The sequence below is a fragment of the Syngnathoides biaculeatus genome, chromosome 14 (genome assembly GCF_019802595.1).
Source record: "Syngnathoides biaculeatus isolate LvHL_M chromosome 14, ASM1980259v1, whole genome shotgun sequence".
In the NCBI taxonomy this organism is placed as follows: domain Eukaryota; kingdom Metazoa; phylum Chordata; class Actinopteri; order Syngnathiformes; family Syngnathidae; genus Syngnathoides; species Syngnathoides biaculeatus.
In genome coordinates, this window is record NC_084653.1 from 26,297,470 (window position 1) to 26,315,381 (window position 17,912).

Genomic DNA, 17,912 nt, shown 5'->3' on the forward strand with positions numbered 1-17,912 from the left:
TTTACTTTTCATCCATCCACCGATCCATCTATCAATTAGGCACTCTGCAAACTGTGGTGTTTTGTTCTTCTACTCATCCACCTGTCATTCCCATATTCTCTTTGTCGTCAATTTCTTTATCAATCTATTAACTGCTCGAAGTCTCTATCTCCCATTGCCGTCCATCCATCTCTCTCTCTCTCTCTCTCTCTCTCTCTCTCTCTGTCGATCCTTCATTCCGTCGACCCACTATCCTCCCAAATTATCCGTCATCTTAACCTATTGTTCAATCAATCTATCAGGCAGCCATCGATTCAATCTGTCTATCCATCGTCAATATCTATCTCCCGACATCCATCTTTGACCCTCCAGTTCTACGCATTCATTCACTCATCCATCCAAAATTACTTCCATCCATCTTTCGCCATCGATCTCTGTCTTCCTATCCATAATTGTCACTCCATCCATCAGTCATTCGTGTGTTTATCTTCCATCTGTCCATCATTCAAAGTCCAGGTCGTTGCAACTTTTCTTTTCGTGATAATGTCATTATCCAAGCCGCCTATCCTCACAAGGGTTGCAGGAAAGCTGGCGCCTATCCCAGCTAGCTTCGGGGGAAAGGCGGACTACGCTCCGAACTGGTCGCCAGTCAGTCGCGGGTTAGACATCGACACCACCACTGAGCGGGAATCGATCCCACGCCGCCCGCACCAAAGGCAAGCGTGTGTACCGCTACACCACCACAATGTCAACGGTTCAATTCTGACTTGACCTCGTAATCAATTACCTGCCTCATCGAGTAGGATCCCAAAACAAAACGCAGCCGTCACACAAATCCACCTCCACCCTACTGATAAAAAAAAATAATAATAATAAATCAAAATGAAAACTAAACTTCCCGGCTGATCAGAAGACAAACCCGAGGGCCCGCCTCCCTTGCCGACTCCCACGGGCCGCTCCAGCCGACGCCTGATGGTTCACGCGGGCCATCGTGAGAACGCAATGAGTTTGTTTGAAAAATCTTGAATTAGTAACGTGTCCCAATTTCCAAGCGAGGACAGAAATAAACTTGTTTTAGGATACAATCAGCTAAAAAATAGGGAAGAAAAAAAAAAAAAAAACATGAAAAAAGGTACATTGGGCTGTTTCATGCAGAAGGACTCACACAAGGAGACAAATTGATGCCGACAAGAAAGTCTGCAGCTTTCTTTTTCAAAGGCGGTTTCATCTAAGTTCATATGAGCCGATTATGACACCACATAGGGTGCAATTATTTTTGGTCAAGCGCGTCGGCAGCATCAAAATCTGACGTTTAGCTTTTTAATTGCGAGACGCGCACAGCTGCATTCGGCTTTTATTTGGAGAAAGAATGCACGAATTGGAGAAAACCGAAAGATAGCGTGTGATGAAAAGTTGTTTCGGGGTCAATAAAATCTGCAGACAATATTTGGAATAAGATAATTAAATTCTTAACCCCAATTCAAGTCTACGACTAACCGCGCTGCGAATAATAAAACCAAAATGGAGTCAAACCTTGTAAAATCCCCGACAGAGAGAAGATCAAGCGTTCGTTACATATTGCCGTGTGTATAAATGATTTTTTTTTTAATTAAATGTATTGCTCCCGTTAGTCACACTCGGTTCCGTTTATGGTTCCATAATTATTGTCACACTTCTTCTCCAATGTGATCTGAGGATAAATAAAAATAAAACAAACCAAAAGGGGAATTAAAAAAAAAAAAAACCTCAGCAGGGAGTCTGGATATAGAGGAAAATTTAATTGTTTTTCTTTTATTTTTTTTTCATGCCCAACATAGACACAATGCTACACGTTAGAACATTTTCCCTGACGGGGGATGCACCAGCGACTTTAAAAACAATGAAAACAATCAAAAACAAGGTGGAAAAAATTCATTTTTCATGCATGGCACCAGCCTCACGTGACATTACGCCAGCGCTGAGGCTGACGCTCGTGTTCACTTGTGATTTAGTGCCCATATGCATCCTATTTGTTGTGTACTCTATAATAAAATGTACTGCATTTCCCAGTGAATCATTCAATATACCTCAAGTGTACCATATTTGTATCATATTTAATTTGCATTTCAAGTATTCCATCATAACGTCATTTTATCCAGCTTTTATGCGCCACAGTTAGATTACATTTCATGTGCCTCTGATGTAGTGTATAATATTTACATCATATTTAACGTCTATGCGGCTTTCAGTGTTCATATTCGTATACCACTCGAGACATTAAGGTACATAACATTTACATATTTAATGCGCATCTAATGTACCAGACTGAATGTGCTTCGAATATATCATATTTCTTGTCATGTGAAGATCCTCCGCATTTACTGCACATCATATGTGATCCATCCATCCATCCATTTTCTTTGCCGCTTATCCTCAGGAGGGTCACGGGAGTGCTGGAGCCTATCCCAGCTGTCAACAAGCAGGAGGCAGGGGTACACCCTGATCTGGTCGCCAGCCAATCGCAGGGCACATGGAGACAAACAGCCACACTCACAATCGCACCTTGGGGCAATTTATGGTGACAAAAGAGAATCCATCTTTCCACCTTGGGGCAATTTAGAGTGTCCAATTAATGTTGCATGTTTTGGGGATGTGGGAGGAAAGCGGAGTGCCCACCCGGAGAAAACCCACGCAGGCACGGGGAGAACATGCAAACTCCACACAAGCGGGGCCGGGATCGAACCAGGGTCCCTCAGAACTGTGAGGCCAACGCTTTACCTGCTGAGCCACCGGTGCGTGTCGGCCAAAACCAATGCACCACATTCACATCATATTTAATGCGCCTCTAAAATACGACAATTACATCACGTTGAAGGTTCACCGGCCGAAAGGGTCACGTGGGTCCCCCTTCCCATTGGCGCGTTGGGACCGGGTGCCCCGTGAGAACGCCGTCGGGCGAAGGCAGGGACCCCGGCGACCCGATCTCCAGCTCTAGAAGCCGGTACGTGAGGTCGAGAAGTTCCGACTAGATGCAGTCTGGGCTCGCCTCCACGCACAGTTTTTCCTAACCGACGCCACGACGGTGGATTGAGACCTTCCCGTAATTCACAATCACAATCAAAATCAGCTTCGTTGGCCAAGCGCGTGAAGAGCACGCAAGGAATTTGCAGGGATGATGGCGTTCCCCAGGCCGATCCGCTCATCCGCGTCAACACCGCAAAGCTCTCACAACCCGAGTGGCGCAATCACAATGACATTTTACCGCTACGTTATCTTTTGAATCTCGGGGCGGCGAGTTAAGTCTGCATCCGCTCCAGTTGGCCGATTCCTCTCCTCCTGGATCTAGTGATCATCTCCTCTGACACCAGTCACAAAGCTCTCCTCATCCTCGCAGTCTTTACAAATTACCCGGTTTTTTTTTTGTTTGTTTTGTTTTTTTTCCCTTTTCTTTCTTTCGGGCCAGCCATGCTTGCTCGAAAGCCAGATTTGAGGAGAGTCGATTGAGTTCGAGGTAAGGAGGAGAGGGGATCAGAGCTTCCCAGGAAATTCTGTACAAATTGTCTGAGCTTTTTGCAAGAGTGGAAGCTGCAACCGCTGAGTTTTCGTGGTCTGAAGCTCTTATGGCACCGGAGAGTGTTAATTATTAAAACCGTGCAACATCAGGTACAAAAAAAACACGTCTGCTTTGGAGGCTGTGGACTAAATCAGCTAAATTTGTCATTGTCTTTCATCCGCCGACTGAAAAATGCAGCGACAAGCAAGGAAAACATTCACAATGTGGCGTCTTTTGTTTTTTCCCTTCCCACTAAATATTTCAGCAAGAATCGAGATTTTTTTTTTTTTTTCCCCTCCTCTCTCTTTGCAGCTCACCAACTGACTAGCTCCGAGGCTACGACGGTTTTAAGGTTAGCAAATGGCGCGAACGTGCATGAAAGAAAGAAATGTAGGCTGGAGAGCGAGCGCTGAGCACGCTGACAAGCGGCCTCAGCTGACATTGGGAAAGGCCAAATGGGAAATAAGTTGCAGACTCGCACGGATACTTGGAGAAGTTCGCACTTTGCTGACAAGAGTTCGCGTCTAGAATCATTCCAATGTACAATTTGTTCAAATCTTTAACTGGGGCTCAAGGGCACGCCGACGAAGCAGTTGGAAGCAAACTCATCAGGGACCAGTCGTTTGTTCTTCAGGGGAATCGTTTTCATCCTTAGCATGTTCTGAACCAGCGACCTTCAGGTCCCAGGTCCTAGTAGTGAAGGGTTTAAAGGTTAAAATCCTTGGGGACACCGTCCCAAAGGCCAGAACTAACGCTGTTGTCAAGATCGTGCACTTGAGGCAAGTCTCCACTCAGATATTCATTGAGTTTTTTTATTTAATGAACAACAAAGCTAAGTGCAAAGCGGTCAACACCTCGTGGTTTGTTTTTTGTTTTTTCTTTTTAACTCTGTAATAGTGCGTGAATTGCCATTGAGTAAAGAAACCAAAAGTCTGGATTTACCATAAATGTTTCTCCTGACGTTCTTCTTCTTCTTTTCCTTTCGGCTTGTCCCGTTCGGGGTCGCCACAGCGTGTCATCTTTTTTCCATCTAAGCCTATCTCTTCCTCTCAAACACGCACAGTCCTCAAGTCCTCCCTCACCACATCCGTCAACCTTTTTTCTTTGGTCTTCCTCTCCCTCTCTCTTCCTTGACAGCTCCATCCTCGCCATCCTCCTACCAATTTACTCACTCTCTGGCCTCTGGACATGTCCAAACCATCGAAGTCTGCTCCCTCGCTCCTTGTCTCCAAAACCTCCAACTTTGTCTGTCCCCCAAATGAGCTCATTTCTAATCCTATCCAACCTCGAGAACCTCAGCATCTTCATTTCTGCTACCTCCAATTCCGCTTCCTGTTCTTTCTTCAGGGCCACCGTCGCTAATCCGTCCATCGTGGCCGGCCTCACCGCTGTTTTATAAATTTTGCACTTCATCCTGGGGGATTCTCTTCTGTCACACAGAACACCAGACACCTTCCGCCAACTGTTCCACCCCGCTTGGACCAGTTTCTTCACTTCCTTACCACACTCTCCGTCGCTCTGGATGGTTGACCCCAAGTATTTGAAGTCGTCCACCCTCGTCATCTCTTCTCCCTCCACCCCTCTCATTCACGCACATATATTCTTTCCAGTGCGTGCCTCCACCTCTCTAATTGTTCCTCCACCTGCTCCCTGACATTGCAAGTTGAAAATCTGGAACATTTGTACCTATCCCAAACTGCGGGTTAGGTGTTTCGTACAATCGAGCAATGTGTTGTCACTCTAGATTCATTTAGAAGCCCGTGCGCGTCCGCAAGAATTTTTTATCTTTGCCCGAAACGCGTCAACATCATTATCCGGGCTCATTAAGGTCTCGCTTCTAATCTGAATTATACATCAATCAGCCAATCCAGAGCCAGCATCTCAAGCTGTCACGGGAGCGTTTCTCATGTTTCCCCCAGCTGAGCGCGTTCCTTTTAATCAGAGTACTGGGCTTGGGAATCGGCATTTCACCTCCCATCTAGAGGAATGCAGAGAAGATGAAGATGCGGAAAGAAAGAGGAGTGGGAGAGGAAGAAAGACAGCGGTGGGGTGTTGGACTCCCACCGGTGCAAGAATGAAAACCTTCATCCGCTATCGTCTTTCTTTCGCGCTATCAGCTAAGGAACCGATGCGTGCACTGTGTGATCTCTGCGCTTTTATGAAATTGGCTATCACGAGAAATCAAGTTTGTGAACGTGAGGGAAAAAAGTACACGAGTGCCTCAAAGGTCAATCACCGTCACTCCCATGAGGGGAGTAGTCCGACTTCAATTCAGTCACCTTCCTGAAAAAAAAACAAAAAAACTTGTATTTCATCTGTTTGACCAGGTCGGGCAGCTGAGAAAAGGTTCTCATATGCAATGCCTTGCCCAAGGACACTCCGGCAGCAGACAGTCAGAGAGAGGATTTGAACGGTCGACCCTGCAGTCAGTGGATGAGCCACTCTACCAACTGAGCCACAGCCACCAGTTTTTGTTTTCATTTAAAAAAAAAAAAAAAACCAAAAAAAACCGACAGAACCAGCTAAGATCTAAGAACTGAAGATGTTCAGACAGTGGAACAACAACAACCTCAGCCTTAAGATGAATAACCAATATAAGTCGAGCAAAATTTTCACAAGTTTAAGCCAAGCAAGTCGCAAGTCATAAAATCAGCGACTCAAGTCGACTAGAGTCCAAGTCATGCGACTTGCTTGCGCAAAACCGCTTTTGCGGAATACTTGAGACCAACTGTTGGTCCACTCCATCTCAAAATGGTATTTGAGACGTCATAGCTAAAGCTAACTTACCGCTACTTTTGAGCGTACCACCCCAAAGACCATCCATTGCAGTGAGAGATGGGAATCAAGAACCGCTTCCAATTCAGAACTTATCCAGTCCATTGGAATCCTACACCTCCAGCGTAAAGGATTCGCTTTGACGGTGGTGCCATGTCTCAGTTCTGCATTATTTCAGACACGTGGGCCATCTGGACAATCGCTATATTTTTTTCAGACGTCCTGTGGTTAGCACAGCCAATCGTTTGCGTGTGTAATGCAGAAGTGTTTTAGTTTTGGAAGTTTTCTTTTCACTTTCGTCCAATTACAATCGATATTAAATCCAGCATGTGTGTGAACTTGCCCTCTACGATGCCAAAAACCGTTGGGAAGTTGTGAGTGTTAAACGATGTGGATCGTACATGCTAGCACTAGCCCAGCGGGTTCCGTTTAACCTAGTGAGCAACATTGGTCTACTATTTCACAAAAAAGAAGCTCAGTCTCCAAAATGGAAGATGGAATTGATTTGATGGTATGAAAATTGTTTAATTGCATCCCCCCCATTTCAATGAGAATCGATGACAGGATTACAAAGGAATTGGATGGGTTAGCAGTATCGTGAATGAAATTAGAATTGCTAAATTCTTCAAAATGTCCCACCCCCCCCCTCCCCTTAATTACAGCCCTCTCCAAACCCGGTGATGACAGCCATAAGCGTACTTAATTATTTTTATCTCGCTGTTTTGAAAAAAAAAAAAAAAAAATGACCTAACAGTCATTTCAACTGGTCCCTGAGAAGCCAACTGTGTCGGGAGACAATTGCAGCGTCCCTTCCCTCCCGGTAGCCTCTGGTGTTCATTAACATAGAAATTGATGAGCCACAATTGACGATCTAAAGCAAAGTTCAGACAGCAAGGTCAGCCAAGAGCCGGTAATGAAGCCCCGGCCCTTTTAGTGCTGCTATTATGATTAGCAAAGTGGGCCAGAACCCTTTCGCGGGAACGCTAACGTTCCCTCAGAAGCCTGCAGCGCATCAACTTGGGGAGTAAAACAATTATAGGAGACGGCGTCCGCCGTTGAATATCGACAGCGTGCGTGCTCTATAGGTTTATACTAAGTATTGAAATTGAAATCAAATCCGTCGCCACGAGCACAGTTTGTCTCTCCGAGTTCACAAGATGAGCTAAAGAAGGACATTCATACGTCAACTATTTACAATTACGTGCGCATCTGCATGGGAAGTCGGGCCAAACCAAGGCAGCACCTGCAGGGCGGGTGCTCATGTTATCCTGAGATTTCAACGTCAAGACACGAGGACCAGAAGCGGAACGTGTCAAGGTGACCTCGTACCAGCATTAAACTGTTACTCTGCCTTACGCACGGATTGTACAACCGCCGAGCTCGCTTCAAGAGGAAAAAAAGTGTCCACTATGTATCAGTCCTGAAGATTGCACTGCAGGTAAATAGTGAAAATACAGATATCATTGCACTACATTGGTGAAGACGATTTTCAAAACGCACTCACTGCCATCGACGGCTTCAGAGGTCAAAGTCGCAGCGTAATATAATTTGATTCTTTGTCTTCTCCCTCATGTGGCGTTATCACTGTATTGCTAAACACCTCATAAAAAAATGCATAAGACCCACGTTTTAGTATCTCCACTAGACACCAGAAGTGTCCTTCAAAGACACACCTCCTGGATTAATCTGGTTTTGAAGGTTCAGGGATGGTGAAGGGAAGAGTTTTGAATAGATCACATTGTTTTCAATCCATCCATCCGTTTTCTACCACTTTTCTGGGTCAGGTCACGGGGGAAGTAGCTTCAGCAGGGATACCCAGACTTCCCTTCTTCCAGCTCTTCCGGAGTGATCCAGAGGCGTTCCCAAGCCAGCCGAGAGACATGGTCTCTCCAGCATGTTCTGGGTCATCTCCGGGGTCTCTTTCCGGTGGGACATGCCCAAAACACCTCATATCGAAGAATAAGATGCCCCAGCCACCTCATCTGGCTCCTCTCAATGTGGAGGAGCAGCGGATCCACACTAAGACCCTTACGGAGTTGGGAAAAAAGTCCTAGGTGAGGGACCAGACAAAGTACTACTTCAAAACCCCTGTGGCGAGTACAAAAATTGGATCTTGGTTTCCTTTGCCTGGACGTGGGTCACCGGGCCCCCTTCTGGAGTCAGGCCTGGAGGCCGGGCCTGCACCAATGGGGCTCGGCGGTGCACAGCCCAAAAGGGAAACATGGGTCCCCCTTCCCACGGGCTCACCACCAGTGAGAGGGGCCATAGGGGTCGGGTGCGACGTGAGATGAGCGGTGGCCAAATGCGGGGACCTTGGCGATCCGATCCCCAGCTACAGAAACTAGCTCTTGGGACATGGAATATCACATCTTTGGCAGGGAAGGAGCCCGAGCCTGTGCGTGAGGTCGAGAACTATTCGATATAGTCGCCTCTATGGACCTGGGAACGCCTCGGGATCCCTCCGGAAGGGCTGGAAGAAGTGGCCGGGGAAAGGGGAAGTCTGGGTATCCCTGCTGAAGCTACTTCCCTCGCGACCCGACGTGGAGAAGCGGTGGAAACTGGATGGATGTCGTGCTCAGCAACAAATCCACCGTTACAGCGCAAAGTATTTACGGGCTTAACCTCCGTTACCGTCTCAACTGCGAGTGAACGGTTCTTCCGATCTGCAGTTTTAGAACAGCTTTGGGCGGTGGCCAAAAGCAGGGACCTTGGCGATCCGATCCCCGGCTACATTGTTTTGATAAACCAACTAACAATAACCTTGGATTGTGAACCTCCCGGATCGAATATGGAGTAGCAATGAATGGACAGGACTCGAGAAAATCTTTTAGACCAACTATCATACAAATCGTGTTTTTGCTATTTTTTTAGTTTTTCTGCATCCATAACATAAATACACGCTATCATTGGTATTTGGAATATTTATGTGGGGATTATAGTACGAAATAACGCTGTTTAGTCCAAGCACCTTCAAACCCACCAAGGTGCCCTCCAGTAGTTATCACAAACGATATTTCAACTCCAGTGATGGCAACTGATATTACAGACATATTTAACATCACTGCAGTCATTTCATTAGTACAGACAAGAGAAGGAAGAAGAGCAAAGGGGAGACGGGGGAGGATTATTTAGTGTTGAGTCGTGCCTGAAACAAACAAAATTCCTGCGGAGACGACGTCGCAGCGTGCGACCGACGACAGCTGCGCGAACATCTGCCGCCGCCGCCGTCGCAATCATCGCCATTTCAGCGCTTCCCGTCGGTCGCGGCCAATGAGGGAGCGGATGGCTGTACCGTCGGCGCACCCCGATTGCGTTCTCCGTAATTGCAGCCTTGCCGTAATTAGTCTGAGACAATCATCATCGGCGGCGAGTTTCGGCATCTGCATAATGGCGGGTTTCGAAGTGTGATTGAGCCAACGTTCCTCACATTAATATTCGGCATTATTTTTGCTTTTTATGCAAAGGATTTCACTTCATTTTTCCATGTTCAGAAAAACCACAATTGCCCTCAACCTGATTAGTCAACCTGGACGTTCTTTTTATTCCTAGAGATGCTGGAAATTGAGACTGAATTACGAAACGGTTTGTTGGGTTGTGACACGATTGAGGAGACTATGAAAAAAATCTTTCCAGATTACTTAAAAAAAATAAAACTTCCTTGATGGATCATGAAACATTTTGGTGGATTAGGGAACAATCTGTTGGATTTTAATTGGTAGATGATTAAATGATTTAACGGCGCACGAAAAAAATTTGGTGGATTATAAAAAAAATTTGCGTATTATAATATGTGGATCGTGAAAGTATTTGGGGGATTATGAAACAAATTAGTCAAGTAAACTGTAAATGGAGAATGGTGAAATAATTTTGTGGATAGTTCAATTTTAATTTTGTGGATGATAAAAGGCAGATCGTGAAATTATTTCAAAGATTATTAATAGTTAAATCGTGAAAATAATAATAATAATCATGAAATAATTATTTGGTGCATTATAACATTTTGCACATTATAATTTGTGGATCATGAAAGTATTCGGGTGATTATGTAATGAATATGTTGATTATAAAACAAATTGCTGCTCTGAAAAAAATGACATGGTGGACTACACTTTATGGTTTATTAAAATGATTTGGTGGATTGTGAAACAAATCAGTCAAGTCGACTGCAAATGGATTTGATGCTTCATGAAATAATTTTGCAGATTCAATTTTAAATTTGTGGATGAGATAATGACAAGGCAGATCATAAAACGATTTCAAAGATTATGAATTGACTAGTTAATTCGTGAAATAATTTGGGGAATTATCATTAATGTTTTATAAAATGATGCGGTGGCTCATTCAACAGTTTGGTCCATTGTCAAGCAGATAATATATATTATAAATATCAGATTACATCATACTGGAAGAACATTTATTTTTCCCCTCGAATCATCATGAGTAATTCATTTTTTTGCTGAGGTCTATTACATATTGGTATGATAAAACACCAGTTATTACATTCGTAATGTCGAAATTGTGATGTAAAGAGTAAATTTACTCAGGCCGGACTTGTTTTAGCTCGTCTGTTCTCCATTTTGGATCTGTAAAATTAGCAAATTCTAGAAATGATGACAATTCTGGGGGAATAATTGACCTTCTATTTGTGCTTCCATTTCCTGAGCCGCTTATGCTCACAAGGGGTCGTGGGAGTGCTATCATCGGGCAGGAGGCGGGCTACACGCAGGACTGGTCGCCAGCCAATCGCAGGGCATAATTCACCTCCTATCCCAGTCAAAAGTTGAACGCTTTTCCTTCGGGTTTTCAAAGTTTTGAGCACAACTACGATCACCGTTGCCAAAAACGAGTGAGCAGGAGGAAAAGTGAGCGAGGAAGAGAGAGAGAGAAGGACAGAAGAAGAATAATTGTAGCCTAAAGTGACAAAAGGAGGAGTGCCGCCGTTTGGCGCTTCATCATTTTTGGCTGTGAATGACTTTACATGAATTTGTAAGATGACTCACGGCGGGCGGATGATTTGCTCTGCTTGTAATTGGTTATGCATTCATTTTTTTTTTTTTTACCTGTTTAAGTGATGAGATATGGAAATGATGCCCCCGAAATTGGCTCCAAAGCGACCTGTAATTTATTTATTTTTAATTAGTTGTCTTTTGTTTTTTTTATCATTATCCTGTAACGAAGCCAGTCGCACATATTTACCGTGACTGTCGAAGATGATAGCAAGCGAGTCCGTCATAATAGAAGGTTCAAAGAGCCCCAGCAAGCCTTTAAAAAAAAAGTTTCAAAAAGTCTCTAAAAGACGGGACGTCGTCTGGCGTATCGTTTTGAATTGAAGCGTCCATTTCTGAGCCACGTCGTCAGTTTTCACGGCTCCTTTGGAAACAAACTTTTATGATGGCTTTTAAAGGTTTTGAGTTTTCATTGCGGGCCGGTGAGGCGGTCCGTCGACGACGTGCGCTAAAAGTGTGGTTCTCAACCGGTGGGTCGCGGCCCAAAAGTAGGTCGCTGATCGCGAGTTAAAAAAAAAAAAAAACAAAACATGCAATTAAGAGTTAAATGCGTTACACTTCAAAAGGTGTATTTGAGTTCCTACACAGAAACGATAAGCAACGGCAAACGTAACTCTATTGCGCTCTTTTCATTATCTGACTCGTTTCATAAAAAAAAATAAATGAAAAAAATACAGTTCAGCTCACCTTCTGGCTAGCAATATGCTTTTGGCGACATTTCAAACTCATTTGAAATGGCATTAAATAATAAAACATACTGTACGTGATTCCAGAGGCTACAGTATTTACGCCAACACACACACAAACTTCTTAACTTTGAACAAAAAATCTATGTCAAAATTTTTGGAGTAATAGAAAATGCAGGTCCCAGGACGACGCCAGGTGGGAACTACGGTCGTCGGTGGCTTCTGAGGTCCCGGGTTCGATCCCGGCCGCACCTGTGTGGAGTTTGCATGTTCTCCCCGCGCCTGCGTGGGTTTTCTCCGAGTATTCCGATTTCCTCCCACATCCCAAAAAACATTAATTGGACTGAAGTTGCAATATAAATCGGATCATAATTCAGTAAATCGCCGCAACCACTTATTTGTAATTGAGAAGTTAAAATTTGTAAAAAAAAAAAAAAAAAAAGTAAATTCTCCTGTAATGACTAATAAAAGATACATACTTAATCCTCTACATATTTCGATTGTATTTGCGTAAAATATGATTCGTATTTGGTTTGAATTTGGTAAATGAGTTCTTTTTTTGCCCGTAGGTGTGATTGTGAATGCGGCTGTTTGTCTCCGTGTGAACTGCGATTTGCTGGCGACCAGTCCTGCCCTTTGAAAGCTGACTTTGGCTCCGGCACTACCCGCAACCCTCGTGAGGATAAGGGGCTAAGAAAATGGATGGATGTTTCAGTGCTAGCGTGATTCCTACCACAGCTGACATTATTTTTCTTCTAACTTGCAAAAATTAAACGAACGGGCAAGTGATGCACTCAATTTTGCCTCAATTGGTTTTAAAAAAAATGACATTTTTAAAATCGATTCCATGAATCAACACACATTCTTCATGACCAATTCATCGATTATCAATCCCCAAATATTCTTCTAAAGCAAATTTTATAGGGACTTCCGCCAATTTGGACCGAAACGGGTTGGTAGTCTGTTTTCAAGCTACCAAACGGCAACGAGTGTCGGTTTTGTGCGAAATCCAAATTCCCTGGAGAACAACTGGCCGCAGATGCCGCTCACGTTCTATTTTTGCACAGTCGTCCTTTTCTTCTCCCCCCGTCGACGTGAGTTTCTCGAGGCGTTCGCACAAACGGCGCTTCACGGAGGAGCCGTTTGATTGACATATTGGGCTCAGTATTGCACCCCCCCCCCCCCCACTTCATTCCTGCCGCCTTCCAAGCAAAATGTGTTTGGAAATTGGCGCAAACTTGATTGCCCACACAAACAAATGGAAAAACGGATCTATTAACAGGATGGTGTATCGATACTTATAATGATCAGTAATTTAGCGATACGTGAGAATTTTTTCCACCACTTGTGTGATACAAGCACTCATACAAATGATCAATCGTGTTCCAGCAACGGGACGAGAGAGAGAATTAGGCCTTGATCCACTCCATCCAGAGATTTATCGGGACACTACTGTTCATAATTCCCCACATTGATCCTCTTCGGGGATTATTGTCCTGAATCCGAGCGAGGACCTTACTAATTTTGAATTCCGTCCAGAGGGAGCATGCCGTGGCGCGTGCATTGTTTTCAAGCAAATTAAGGTTGCAGAAAAGGGCTGCGGCGATTTCAGGTTTTCAACGAGGTCCGTCGGGAGCTAAATTTAATTTATGGAAATATGGCACACAGTGGAGCAACTGGTTAGGGGGTTGGACCGGGAGTCACATCCAGTCCCCGCCTGTGTGGACTTTGGATGTTCTCCTGCGTGGGTTTTCTCCGGGCACTCCAGTTTCCTCACAAATCCCAAAAACAGGCATTCATTGGAGGCTCTAAATTGCCCCTAGGTGTGATTGATCGTTAGCGCCTCTCTATGTGCCCTGCGATTGGCTGGCAACCAGTTCTCCTCGCCGATGACAGCTGGGATAGGCTCCAACCCTCTTGAGGATAAGCGGCTCAGAAAATGACCAAATGTTTCTGATTTGCGAATTTGAACGCAGGTAGTACATTGGCTATAGCAGTTAGCTTGTCCGGTCTGATGGTCTGAGCGCTCCCCCGTGCTGAAAAGTCTCCTTGTGATGAATGCGCATGCGTCACTAACAGGGGAACTCTGGGTACGTAGCAGACGCTTACTGGGAAATCCCCCGGTCTCATAGTTCCCCTTCTTCTAAATCGAGGTAGCTAACATACGTTATAACCTAACCCTGGGGTCAACAATACAGAGCAATGGAGAGTGTGGTAAGGAAGTGAAGAACCGGGTCCAAGCAGTTGGCGGAAGGTGTCTGGTGCTTTATGTGACTGAAGAGTCTCCGCCAGGATGAAGGGCAAAGTTTACAAAACGGTGGTGAGGCCGGCCGGCCATGATGTACGGATTAGAGACGGTGGCACTGAAGAGACGACAGGAACCAGAACTGGAGGTGGCAGAAATGAAGATGTTGAGGTTCTCGGTTGGATAGGATTAGAAATGAGCTCGTTAGAGGGACAGCCAAAGTTGGATGTTTTGGAGACGAGGTTCGAGAGAGCAGACTTTGATGGTTTGGACATGTTCAGAGACAATAGAGTGAGGATATTGGTAGAAGGGTGGCGAGGATGGAGCTGTCAAGGAAGAGAGAGCGAGAGGAAGACCAAAGAAAAGGTTGATGGATGTGGTGAGGGAGGACATGAGTGACATCAGTGATGGGCTTAGATGGAAAAAGATGACACGCTGTGGCGACCCCGAACGGGACAAGCCGAAAGGAAAAGAAGAAGAAGATGAAGAAGTTCGCTGTCGAATGGCACACGTTGAAGCACGGATGGCGATGTTTCAGACTGGTTTACAAAATATCCGCATCATGCGCGTCAATCAGAAGGAGAATTTTCAGCAGCGCGAGCGCTCAGACCTTCACACCGGGTCACGCTCAGGAGATGCGTGTCGGCACCTCCGTCGCATGTTTTCCCTGTCTACCCGTGGTACTTCAGCTACATTCAACAACAACAAGAAACAGCAACATGTTTTGAGTTCATTGAAGACTCAAAATTGACAAGAGGTGCAAAGAGTTCTTTTTCAATTTGGGCCTGGTGAGGGACTGCCGAAAAGTCCAGGGTACACCACACTTCCCACCTGAAGTCGGGAAGTCTAACCCTAATCTTGAAGAGGACAAGTCGTAGAGAAAACGCATGAACGTTTTGGGCTTTTATTTCCAGTTGCTGTGATGTTTTTGCTATTTGCGGGGCGGGGCCGCAAATGACCCGAACTTTCCGACCCCCGGTCTAAAACGGTTTGAGACTCGGTTGATGACCGGTCTTTTGCACTCCCCCCCCCCCACTCAGAAGTAGCGAGCTGGCTGAGGAGGTTCGCAAGGCCGCCAATCTTTGAAAAGTTCCCGGCGGATGAAAGGTTCCTAAAGTGGTGAGGTATTCGCGAGTACTTGACAAGCCCGCACAGAACTGGCCTTCACACGGTTTTATGTAAGTGGAGACTGAAAGAACGAGAGGCAAAGACACGTGGGAGGAGAAAAGCAAGGTGGACTCGCAAAAACAGACAACCGTGGAAACACGGCAGCGTCAAAACAACGCTTTTATATATATATGTTTTTTCATTTTTCTGTTTCACACGAATGTGAATATACATTCCGGTGCGTCAACGAGTTCTCTGCGCAGTATCCAAGACGGTTGACATTCCGGGAGATTTTGACATTCACCTCACAATCTTGGGTGACTTCATGCTCCAGACTGATGCAACTATTAGTCCCAAAAACTCCATTTTGACATTTTTCCTGCGTTTGTGTGTTTTGGGCCCTTTCCAACCTCACAGAATATTTGCCATTTCCATTTTTTTCATCTTTCATGAGCACATGATGCCCCAAAAAGGGTTATAATTACCTGTAGATGCCGCAAGATGGCGGCAAAGCACTACTTTTGGCTAAATGAAACGCCTCAACTCACTTCAAAAAAAGTTGTTGTGGGCACGAGATGGCGGTAAAGCACTACATTTGTCTAAACTACTGCTACTCACAATGTTGGGTGACTTCATGTTCCAGAGGGATCCAACTTTTAGTCCCAAAAACTCCATTTTGACATTTTTCCTGTGTGTGTGTGTGTGTTTGGGGCCTTTTTCAACCTTACAAAATATTTGCCATTTACATTTTTCTCATCTTTCATGACCAAATGATGCCCCAAAAAGTTTTATAATTACCTGTAGATGCAACAAGATGGCGGCAACGCACTATTTTTGTGTAAATGAAACGCCTCAACTCACTTCAAAAATAGTGGCACGGGCACACCATGGCGGCAAAGCACTACATTTGTCTAATTTGAAACTACACACAATGTTGGGTAACTTCATGTTCCAGAGTGATGCAACTATTAGTCCCAGAAACTCCATTTTGACATTTTTCCTGTGTTTGTGTGTGTACAGAATATTTGCCATTTACATTTTTCTCATCTTTCATGAGCATATGATGCCCCCAAAAAACGTTTACCTGTAGATGCCACAAGATGGCGGCAAAGCACTACTTTTGTCTAAATGAAATGCCTCAACTCACCTCAAAAATAGTTGCGTGGGCACAAGATGGCGATAAAGCACTACAGTTGTCTAAGCTATCACCACAATTCACTTCAATCTAGTTGTATAGTAGTAAGATGGAACCAAATGAAGTTTTTGGGGGGTTTTGCCCTCCCACCAAAACAGCAAATTGTAAAATTTTTAAAGTGGATAACAGTGGATATATTCCCCAAAAATTATCTGCAAATTCCCAAATGCCCAAAAAATTTGTGCGGGTTTACTGTATTCATTTGGAACATTGGCTGTAGACGTATAAACAAAGAGCACAAATACCTTCGGATATGAGGAGCAAATTGGTACGCCGGATGATCCTTTTGCACACGTGCAACGGGACCGGAGTGCTCCATTGGCTGAGCTTCATGGGAATTGAACTCACGTCACCTCCACCACAAGAGCAAGTCCGTAAAATACTGCAAAAAAACAAAACCCAAAAAAAAGGATTTAGAGTACTTAAGCAAGGTTGAACATTAGGAAGTTGAAGTCTGGTCTTTTCCAGAGGGGAACGAGCAAGCGGAGGAAGTGAAACGCACGTCAACGCCGGGCCAAATGCCAGGAAAGCTTTCGGGTTGCAGAGAAAAGTTTTTCTGTTTGTGGTGCGTCCACTTAAAGCGATCCCCACGTGAGACGTGTGTGCGTGGCCAAGCTATGAGTGGGCTACTTGGATACCAAAATATAATATATCATGGGATTTTTTTTCCTTTTTTTTTTTTTTTTTTAAAGCACTTTTTTTTCTTGTTTTGATCCAATTAAAAAAGTCTAACTCGTGTTCTCCGGCTCGCAAGATATTCTAATCTCAAGGGAGTCGAGGTTAAGTAAAGGCTAAATCAAGTAAAATGTGAAAAATCTTGCAATTCCTCCTCATAAGCGGCAGAGTGCGACCCCCCCCACCCGGCTTTGTTTTGCGTTCCGAGCTCATCCATCACCCACAGACTCGCACCGACGGAGGTCAGCTGAAGAGAACAACGAAGGCGTTCATTTTCATTGAATGAATACATGTCACGCGTTTTATTCAGATTAAGACTTTCAAAACACTTTTTTTTTTTTTTTGGTTGTTTTCCGTCGCATTGTGATTGTTTTGGTTTGTTGGGCTGTCAGGTTTGGTGCGACATCAAACCTTGAAGATTATTCTCACGCGCACGCGACGTCAACTTTTTCACGTCGCCATATTGGGGTTCAAACCGAGCTGCTCGACATTGAACCGGAGTCGAATATTTACAATACCCGAGACCCGTTGCGCTGTTGGTTGTCACAACAATCGAGACATGTCTTCAAAGAGATCATTCTACGGAATACCAGCTGGAAAGACCAGAAAATATCGATGGATTTCGGCAATTAAACGTGATGGACGGTGCCCAACTAAAATACACATTCGCCTGTGTAGCGATCGCTTCATTTCAGGTAGCAATTATTCTTCT

At 44.7% G+C, this 17,912-nt stretch overlaps 1 protein-coding gene across 8 annotated transcripts in view; it reads right to left on the reverse strand.

Annotated features, from left to right (window-relative positions):
- Positions 1-17,912, reverse strand: part of il1rapl1a (interleukin 1 receptor accessory protein-like 1a) — a 318,067-nt gene that overhangs the window by 224,114 nt on the left and 76,041 nt on the right. For all 8 annotated transcript variants that reach the window (XM_061840540.1, XM_061840542.1, XM_061840543.1 and 5 more), the window contains one exon: positions 16,771-16,907. In XM_061840540.1, the coding sequence (XP_061696524.1) occupies positions 16,771-16,907 (137 nt within the window). The remainder of the gene's footprint in view (positions 1-16,770; positions 16,908-17,912) is intronic.